The 10,704-nt window shown below is 41.1% G+C and overlaps 1 protein-coding gene across 1 annotated transcript in view; it reads left to right on the forward strand.

Moving 5' to 3' along the window:
* SH3GL2 (SH3 domain containing GRB2 like 2, endophilin A1) overlaps nt 1-7,086 on the forward strand; it is a 202,811-nt gene extending 195,725 nt beyond the window's left edge. The window contains exon 9 of the mRNA XM_068234382.1: nt 6,391-7,086. Within this exon, the coding sequence (XP_068090483.1) occupies nt 6,391-6,590 (200 nt within the window). The 3' untranslated portion in view covers nt 6,591-7,086. The remainder of the gene's footprint in view (nt 1-6,390) is intronic.
* The last annotated feature ends 3,618 nt before the right edge of the window (nt 7,087-10,704 follow it).

Here is a 10,704-nt window from a genome sequence, read left to right on the forward strand (position 1 = left end):
TCTTGCATGAAAAAAAAGAACAAATAAGGCCTGCTGGTATATGAGCAGCATAGTAGCCAAGTGCATAGCACTCATTCCTCAAGCCCCATACACATGCAACAGTTGGATTGACGGCTTATCAGTCTTATCAGCTTTTTGAACAATGACAAGCTTTAGCTGTTTCGCAACAAAAGTTGTTCATCAGTTGTGCTGCATAAAAGGCCGCTGTTGAGCGTCTGTATGGGGCTTTACAGTGCTAGAGTTTCAGATCTGAATCTTAGCCAGGACATTATGTGCACAGAGTTAGTAAGTTCACCCTGTATTTGTGTGGGTTTTCTCTGGGCCATTCAGTTTTTGCCCACATCCCAAAAGTTGAGCTCCTGATACTAGCGAATTGGCTATCACTTCCTGATCAGCTTATGGTTTAGCATCCCTTCGACAATCAGAAGCTTATCGGCTACTGCATTTTTACTTACCGTATATACTCGCAAGCAAGCCGACCCGCATATAAGCCGCCCCCCCAACGTTTGCCTGAAAAAACAGGAAAAAATGATTGACCCTCATATAAGCCGGGGGTAGGAAATGCTGGCCGCATGATCCCCCCCAGTGTGTCCCAGTATAGCTAGTATAGTGCCCAGTATGGGAAGGTAGTGCCTCAGTAAGTTAGTAAAGTGCCCAGGATAGCTAGTATAGTGACCAGGATAGCTAGTATAGTGACCAGGATAGCTAGTATAGTGACCAGGATAGCTAGTATAGTGACCAGGATAGCTAGTATAGTGCCCAGGATAGCTAGTATCGTGTCTAGGATAGCTAGTATAGTGCCCAGGATAGCTAGTATAGTACCCAGGATAGCTAGTATAGTGCCCAGGATAGCTAGTATAGTGCCCAGGATAGCTAGTATCGTGCCCAGGATAGCTAGTATAGTGCCCAGGATAGCTAGTATAGTGCCCAGGATAGCTAGTATAGTGCCCAGGATAGCTAGTATAGTGCCCAGGATAGCTAGTATCGTGTCTAGGATAGCTAGTATAGTGCCCAGGATAGCTAGTATAGTGCCCAGGATAGCTAGTATCGTGTCTAGGATAGCTAGTATAGTGCCCAGGATAGCTAGTATCGTGCCCAGGATAGCTAGTATAGTGCCCAGTACAGCTAGTATAGTGCCCAGGATAGCTAGTATCGTGCCCAGGATAGCTAGTATAGTGCCCAGGATAGCTAGTATCGTGTCTAGGATAGCTAGTATAGTGCCCAGGATAGCTAGTATCGTGCCCAGGATAGCTAGTATCGTGTCTAGGATAGCTAGTATAGTGCCCAGGATAGCTAGTATAGTGCCCAGGATAGCTAGTATCGTGCTCAGTATAGCTAGTATAGTGCCACAGTATAGCTAGTATCGTGCCCAGGATAGCTAGTATAGTGCCCAGGATAGCTAGTATAGTGCCCAGGATAGCTAGTATCGTGCCCAGGATAGCTAGTATCGTGCCCAGGATAGCTAGTATAGTGCCCAGGATAGCTAGTATCGTGCCTAGGATAGCTAGTATAGTGCCCAGGATAGCGAGTTTAAGGCCTCCCCCACCCCCCCTCGCTCCCCCCACGGCCGCTGCTATTACCTTAGCTCCGCGGCTTCCTATTCCCCTGCCCTGCTCTTAACAGCAGCTCTGCCCCACGGTGGCTGCTGCGTGATGACGAAGGAAGTCGCAGAGAGCGGCTTCCTGGTTACTATGGGAACCTCTCTCTGCACTTCCTCCGTCATCACGCAGCAGCCACTGTGGGGCGAGCTGCTGTTTAATTACGAGCAGGACCGGGAATAGGAAGCCGCGGAGCTAAGGTAATAGCAGCGGCCGCGGGGGGAGCGGGTGGGAGAGGGCAGGGGGAGCGGGGGACAGGCACCTCACTCGCAAAGCAAGCCGACCCCCCAACTTTTGACTCACTTTTTGTGGGTCCAAAATTCGGCTTGCTTGCGAGTATATACGGTACTACAAACAGCTTTTACTACAGATAGTAGTTACAATAGAAGGGGGGTTAGTGTTTAGCATTAGGAGAGGAGGCTAGTGTTAAGGTGGCCGCACACCATACAATTTTTGAAATATCTGTTCAACTTAAGAATAGCAATCTATTTTTCTGACTGTAACAATTCAAAAGTCTGACCAATACACACCTATATTAAATTTTTCCGTAATCATGAACAAAATAATTGAAAGCTCAGAAAAAAATTGATTGGAAGTGTACATAAAGAAATTGACAATCCATCACACGCCATACAAGTCTTGATAAAGTTGGTCTGAAATTTCCAACATGCCCAATTCCTTAAAGAGGAACTGTTGTGAAAATCTTAATTTAAAATGCATACAAATAAGTAGTACATTTTTCCCAGAGTAAAATGAGCCATAAATTACTTTTCTTCTATGTTGCTGTCACTTACAGTAAGTAGTAGAAATCTGACATTATCGACAGATTTGGGGCTAGTCCATCTTTTCATGGGGGATTCTCAGCATGGCCTTTATTCTTAATAAAGTCATTCCCTGAAAATGATTAGTACAAAGATGCTGGCCAGCCTCCCTGCTCGTCGCACACTATTTTGGCAGTTGGACAGAGCAACTGCCATTCACGAAGTGCTTTTAAAGAGAACCCCCCTATGGGTACGAAGTGCTTTTAAAGAGAACCCCCCTATGGGAAGATGGGCTAGTCCAAAATCTACTACTTACTGTAAGTGACAGCAAAATAGGAGGAAAGTAATTTATGGCTCATTTTATTCTGGGAGAAATGTACTTCTTATTTGAATGTGTTGTAAATTTTAAGTTTTTCGCAACAGTTCTTTAAAGATTAAATAAATTGCTAACTATTCTTAATTAAGAACTAATTTTTTTTATATGTTATGCACAAAAGTCAAAAAATGTTCATGAAATCAACTTTGTTCCATATTTTGTTTAATATTCAGTGCTAACCCAAAGGCCCTGGCCTGTCACGCTTTGTAGATTTTGATACCAAGCCAGCTTTCCTGCTTCACAGGACAGTGTCAGTGTCAGGCGGATTCAAAAGGCTGCGTATAGCTGTGCAGTCGTGCATACATAATGAATTAGAAGCTCTGTGGTAAAACAGAGATGCAACTTAGAAATATTTGAAGAAATACTTATAATCCATTTTACTTGCTGAAATTAGTCTGTCTTTAGGGCAGATACAGCCATTACCAAATTACATTAATTTTAAGTTAAAAAGTAATTTTGTTCCTTGGCTAAAAATAATGCAAGGCCCACGCTTTGTGCCTAATGAAAGCATTGTGGACATTTGACATGAGCAGACTACTGGTATGGTGTGGAGTCTGTCATTAGTCATGCAAACCCTGACAAGTAGGATTATCATCATAGATTTACATAGCACTGATAGATTTTCCACAGCTCTCTAAAGAATAAATTGCACAATTCACATCCCTCACTAAAGGCTCATACACACATCAGACTATAGTCTTTGGAAAATGAAAGATCACAGACCAATCTTACCACCCTTTATGTAGTATGAGAGCCATACCTTCACAGTCTTGCTGCACACACAGATGCTGTACAGACACAAACGATCAGTATCTGCAAAAGATCTGTTCCTGCCAACGATCCGTTCCTGCAAAATGCATTTATAGTCTATGCGATCTGCAGATCATCATACACACCTTGTTTAACTGACATTCATCTGCAGATCAGACAATCCTCTGCAGATCTGAAAATCCATTCTGGTGGATCTGATCTGCAGATGAATGTCTGTTAAACAAGGTGTGTATGATGATCTGCAGATATCATAGACTATGAATGCATTTTGCAGGAACGAATCTTTTGCAGGAACAGATCTTTTGCAGATACTGATCTTTTGAATGTCTACAGCATCTTTGTGTGCAGCATCTTGCAAAGATTTCTGTCTGATGTGGAATTCAGCTCCATAGAATAGACTGTGTAGAGTATGGCTCTCATACTACATGGAAGGGGGTAAAATTGGTCTGTGATCTTTCATTTTCCAGAGACTATGGTCTGATGTGTGTATGAGCCCTAATTCTCTCCCCACCATATTCTAGGAACAGTTCTGTGGCAAAGCCATTTAACATATCAGTATGGCTCTGTGGGGAGACCAGCACACTTGGAATAATCCATGCAAACATATGAGCTGCAAGTATTGTCCTGGCATGTAACTGCACTTGAGACTCCAGTATTGCAAGATGGGCGGGCTACCCACAGAGAAGGCTCACAGTTAGGATACGAGATATGACACAACTAGGAAGCAGAATCGTGTCTTGCTTGAGCATATATTTCCCTGCAATTGCAGATCAAGCACAGAAACAATGTTTATAAAACATTAGCACACATTAATTACCTTTTCCTTAAAGGGTGCTAGATGTAAGTGGAGTATCGAGGATACCTCTGCTTTCCTATTTGCAAAAGTAAACGCTACTTACACTATGATGCTTCATCATCGATACCGATAGCTCAAAACCAGAAGACATACAGGATGTTCTGACTCCAAAGGTGTCCATAGATAGAATACTTGGATGAAGGGAAATCTCTAAAATGCCTCTTGTCTGTACTGGCTCACTACAATGAATGGGGGTTTTACTGGAGAGGGTTTTAAACCGGGAATAAACTCTGATCTTCAAATAATACAAATTAATTCTGCATTTATTAAAATGTACGTAAATCACCCCCCCCCAATAAATAATTATTACGCAGTCAGGAGAATACCTGTTTGAACAGGCAGTGCCTTGTTTCCGAAGCTTAGAAAGAATAAGTAGTGCTTTCAGAGATTGCGAATTTTGGAGCGATTGCATTCTTCATGCAGAAGTGAGCTCAAGATTGATGCACACCCAGTATGAATATGCAGAAAAGTATTTACCATGGTGCCAGGCTTAACCACTTGCTGACCGCCCACTACCTATGGGCGTTGGTAAAGTGGCATGCCCAGGACCACATAACGGCGATGGGCATCGGCTCCTGGGAATCGATCTGGCGGGGAATCGCGCACTGTAATGCGCGCGCATCCGCCGGCAATAGGCTCCGCCCACCCACGACTTCAATTGCCAGCCTATCGGAAGTGCCGGCGGGTTGTTAACCCTGCGATCGCCGCTACAAAGTGTATAATACACGTTGTAATGTATACAAAGTGTATTATACAGGCTGCCTCCTGCCCTAGTGGTCCCCGTGATCGAGGGACCACCAGGGCAGGCTGCAGCCCTCCCTGTCTGCACCCAAGCAGATTTCATTTTTTTTTTTTTTTTTTTTTGTCACAAGTTAGCAGAAATGGAAACTTTTGTTTACTTTTTTTTTCTCACAAAGTGTCATTTTCCGCTAACGTGTGACAAAAAATAAAATCTTCTATGAACTCGCCATGCCTCTTAGTGAATACTTTGGGATGTCTTCTTTCCAAAATGGGGTCATTTGGGGGGTATTTATACTATCCTGGAATTCTAGCACCTCATGAAACCTGACAGGTGCTCAGAAAAGTCAGAGATGCTTCAAAATGGGAAAATTCACTTTTTGCACCATAGTTTGTAAACGCTATAACTTTTACCCAAACCAATAAATATACACTTATTGGATTTTTTTTTTATCAAAGACATTTAGCACAATAAATTTGGACAAAGATGTATATAGAAATTTTACTTTATTTGAAAAATGTCAGCACAGAAAGTAAAAAAAATCCTTTTTTTTTGGCAAAATTAATGTCTTTTTTTGATGAATATAATAAAAACTAAAAATCACAGCAGCAATCAAATAGCACCAAAAGCAAGCTGTATTAGGGACACGAAAAGGAGGTAAAATTCATTTAGGTGGTAGGTAGCATGACCGAGCAATAAACCGTTAAAGCTGCAGTGGTCTGAATGGAAAAAGTGTCTGGTCCTTAAGAGGTTTTATGACTGCAGTCCTTAAGTAGTTAAGACACCACAATTTTTATTATTCTTATTCATCATGTATAGAGTTTAATCCTACATTAAATCAGACCTGAACTAAGAATGTCCTCTCTGATCTAAAAGAACAGCATAATAACCTTTAAAGAAAAACATTTTTGTTACAACTCCTGAAATAAATCTGCACTGTTTCTACTTCCTGCTTTCATTGAAGCAGACATATTGTGGTTTTCCGACTTTAAAGTCAAAATTCCAGAAAGTGAACCAGAGGTGGGGACTGGAGCATCGGTGAGTGGCTGCGCGGGCACAGGACGTCTGCAGGGGACCATTGGAAGCCCTAGGTAAATTCAACTCCTTCTGTCCTTCTTTTCCTTCTGTCCGGTACAAGAATTCAGGTCCACTTGAAGAGTTTTTAAAACTAGGTTTGTTAACCCTTGAGAAATGTCTGAACTGGGCCTAAAGAGTATGGTGTTTATGAAATGTATTTGAAGTGTGATTTTTGGGCATAATTAATAAATTAACCTTTTTATTAATTGCAGGAGCTCCCATGGATCAGCCATGTTGCCGGGCCCTCTATGACTTTGATCCAGAAAATGAAGGAGAGCTTGGCTTCAAAGAGGGTGATATCATAACTCTCACCAATCAGATTGATGAAAACTGGTATGAAGGGATGCTTCATGGCCAGTCAGGCTTCTTCCCAATCAACTATGTTGACATCCTTGTTCCACTACCCCACTAAGGTGTCTGACATTTTACAATAATTCAGTTTGTACCACTGCTTTAAATGCTGCTTTCTCCAGATCACCGGTACAAGTGCAGTGGTTTAAAACCCATTACATTCCATGGTCATTTCTATTTTTACTTTACCCCTCTTTTGTTAATGTGTTCCTCCTTCAACTATTGTGATTCTTTTTACCAGAGTCTTAAGAGTCCTTTATAAATGAATGCAGGAATAAAATGTACTTGTCGTGGCAACCTTCCTTCCACATGGATACAGTTCACAGTAGTCTTAAATGCCCAACTGTTATTGTGTGTGTATTTTTTATTTCTTTTTGTTATTTTGCTCTTACTGTGTTTTCAGAGGAAATGTCTTGGGACCACAAGAAAAATGTGTTTGCTAGAGTCTGTATTACAATGAAGTATGCTGTAATATTGTGCAAACAAACTCTAGATTGTTTTAGATTTCATTTAATTGTGCTGAAATCCTGGGCCAAATAAAGTATTTCTTAAGAAAATGATTGTCATATCTTACAAAATAATTGTGAATTTGCATATGCAATCTACTTTGTCAGTACTGCGTAAAAGCATATATAGATGTTACTGCATGGCAGAGAGGTCAAAGTTTAAATGCCACACTGTACTACACATTTTAACATAATACATAGATGTATACCCTCGAAGATTCTTGGAAGTATCTTCTGTATTGTCAAACCCCTTCCGTAAAAAGCCTGGGCACCTGCCAGTCTCCAGATACCCAGAATATAAGAAGCCTGAATCCTCTGAGTTGAAGCTTATTTTGTTGAGGCAAAAGCCCAGACTTGCCTGAAGCTTTTGACTGTGAAATTAATGTATCATGTGTTCTAGTAGAAGGGAAATTGGCATATTAGTGCTTCTGCTTTGGACATATGTATGAATGACTAGTATTGGCAAAGTATGTAATGTTGACCCTCCTCAGTGTTTAATATTGCATGTGACTGTATTATATATTCTCTTACTACCAGATGTTACATTGTCTAAAATCTGCAAAGTTGTAGTTTTTTCTCTTGAGCACAGTTTAAAGAGTAACTGTAGTGAAAATAACAATGAATAAAATTGCTTATTTTTTACTATATTCATTTATAGATTATTTAGTAAGTGTTTGCCCATTGATGTTTCAGATCTGAAAAAAAAAAGTTTGCAGAATAAACCCTCCAAATTTTCGCTTATTAACTACACCGTAACACTTAACCTTTTTTAGTGGTGAGCAAAAAATTCTACTAACAAGCAAAATTGCTTCCCAAGGGGGGTTCAGTTGGGGCTGTCAAATTATGAGGTTACCACTCCTGCTTGTTGGTTGGATCAGCCTTTATAAAAGGTTATTGGCTTATCCCGAATTCTGTCTCATGGAGCCAACTAACATCATTGTCTAATTTTTCATCTTCACTGAGCCTAAGTTAGAACCCAAATTGAAACTCTTGATCTGATTTTCTAAAGCCTCTCTAGTGATTCCTTGAAGTTCCACAGTGAGGATATTGAAAGTAATTTGGTAAACCTAGACTGAGTTTATTTGATCATAATTATAAAAAGATTGTCTTTGGCTCCAATCAACAACTGGTAACTTACTTACCTTTCAGAAACTCACTAAATGTTCCAGTAAGACCCAATTGAGCACTGCAGTTCTTGAAATAGCAGTAGCATGTAAAATGTAGTCCAGGGTTTCTGATATCCTCATTAAAGATCATTGATGGTAACCAGAGATGTCTTTGGAAACCAGGTCCTAAATTTTAGACCTTAATTTATCCTTCAGATAACCTAACTAAATGTACAATTGTAAAGTTCCCCTGACCCACATTACATAGCCAGCACCATTATATACTCTCTCTTCCTGCTCCAATGTAGCTGTTGTAAGAATCCTCAACTCTCTGCTATGCACTTATACAACAAAGTTCATGGTTTTTCTAATGATGCTTTCACATTAAGTGCAGTGTGGCTGGTTCCACCGTAGGAACACTCAGCATGCTGTGCATTAACCGTGTAAAGCATTCATTTATAGTGACCGTGAAGCATATAAGCAGTTTCAATGTGCTGTGTGTTTCACAGTATAGGTGCTGGGTGCTAGCAGCATTGTGATCAAAACTCAACCTGCACAAAGTGAAAAAGAGCCTTTTCAGTCAACAAGAGAAGTTATCTTTCTCCACCCTCCTCTGGTTAGGTTCACCCTAAACTGAAAAAAAGAAACTTGCATATGCCATTAAAGGGACTCCGAGCAGTGCAAAAACTATGGAAAGATGCATATAATTTTAAAGCTCTCTTTCTCCTCTTTCCAATTATATATAAACCGCCACCCTACGCCTTTTAGTTTTCGCTATTTTCGCGGTTGAAATTGCCGCGGCCGTGATTTCGATCGCGAAAATAGAGAAGACTAAAAGGCGTAGGGCGACGATTTAGGTGTCGTCAGAAAGAGGAGAAAGAGAGCTTTAAAATGATATCAGTCTTTCCATAGTTACACTGTATTACACAGGGCGACTTTTTCTCAAAGGCAGCAGCTCCATTCAGCAGAAAAAAGTCGCCCTGTGTAATGTAACTATGTAACAATGTAACTATGGAAAGATGGATATCATTTTAAAGCTCTCTTTCTCCTCTTTCTGACGACCCCTAAATCGTTGCCCTACGCCTTTTAGTTTTCTCTATTTTCGTGATCGAAATCGCGGCCGCAGCAATTTCAATCGCGAAAATAGCGAAAACTACAAGGCGTAGGGCAGGGATTTATATATCATTGGAAAGAGGAGAAAGAGAGCTTTAAAATGACATGCATCTTTCCATAGTTTCTGCACTGCTCGGAGTCCGTTTAATAGTTTTGAATGTCCAGATGACATAATTATTCTAGTCTCACTGCAACATTTTAGCAGCCGGGCTTATGTGATGGACTGACCCTGCCTCTTATACAAATTACTGGTAAGACACAGACCAAAGTTCCCATGATCCCCAGCAGTGAGAGTAACCTGGTAGATGTTGGCTTCTAATGCCCTACTGAAAACAGTAAGGCTAGGTTCACACTGGGACATAGCAAATAGGGTTGCAATGCATTGGAGGGGGAAAGTTGCATTGTGTGTTAAAGGCACCATGCAACACATATAGTGAAGCATATGGTTAATAGAAAGTATGCTGCAAATGTAATGCGCACATTGTCTGGTACCTCACAGCAAGCCTCACATTAGCCTGAGGATTCTACTGCACTGCTAACATTCTTGTGGGAACATACCACTGCAATATAATTGCATTGTGTTTGCTATGTGATTATTGCAACGCCCCTGTGTGAACCTAGCCTACATTGCAGTCACTGATGTCAGTGTGCAGTTCTGATCGATGTTCCACTGGAAAGTGTAAACTAGCTTCTGTTACAACCCTAACACAAGAAGTGTGTCCATATTCATTTTTTCCCTAGGAATATCTGAAGAAATAAACACATGAGGTAACAGATGAATTCAAGTATTGCCATATCTTTAACTTAAAGGGAACCTGAAGCGAAAAGTGTATGGAGGCTGCCATATTTATTTCCATTTAAACAATACCAATTGCCTGGCAAGCCTGCTGGTCTATTTGGCTACAGTAGTGTCTGAATTACAACAGAAACAAGCATGCAGATCATTTTGTCATGTTTGGCAGAAATGCCTGATCTGCTGCATGCTTGTTCAGGGTCTATGGCTACAAGTATTAGGCAGAGGATCAGCAGGGCATCCAGGCAACTGGTGTTACTTAAAAGAAAATAAGTATGGCAGCCTCCATATATCTTTATGCTTCAGGTTCCCTTTAAAGGACAACTGAAGTGAGAGGGATATGGAGACTGCCATATTTATTTCCTTTTGAGCAATACCAGTTGCCTGGCTATCCTGTTTATCCTTTGCCTCTAATAATTTAGCCATAGACCCAGAAAAAGCATAATGGCCATACCTTGGGGTTCCTCTGGGCCCCCAAAACCTTGGTTTCCCCTTGGTTTAGCCAGACTCCCCTCCATCTTCTTGCCTTGCCCCCTGTTCTTGTGTGAAGGGCACATGCTTAATCTACTCAGGAGCCATCTTTGTGTATGCTGGCTGTGGCCTTGAGCGTCCTTCACATGCAGTGAGGACTGAGCATGTGTTCTTGCTCCAACTGGT

The sequence above is a fragment of the Hyperolius riggenbachi genome, chromosome 1, assembly GCF_040937935.1.
Source record: "Hyperolius riggenbachi isolate aHypRig1 chromosome 1, aHypRig1.pri, whole genome shotgun sequence".
NCBI classification, from domain to species: domain Eukaryota; kingdom Metazoa; phylum Chordata; class Amphibia; order Anura; family Hyperoliidae; genus Hyperolius; species Hyperolius riggenbachi.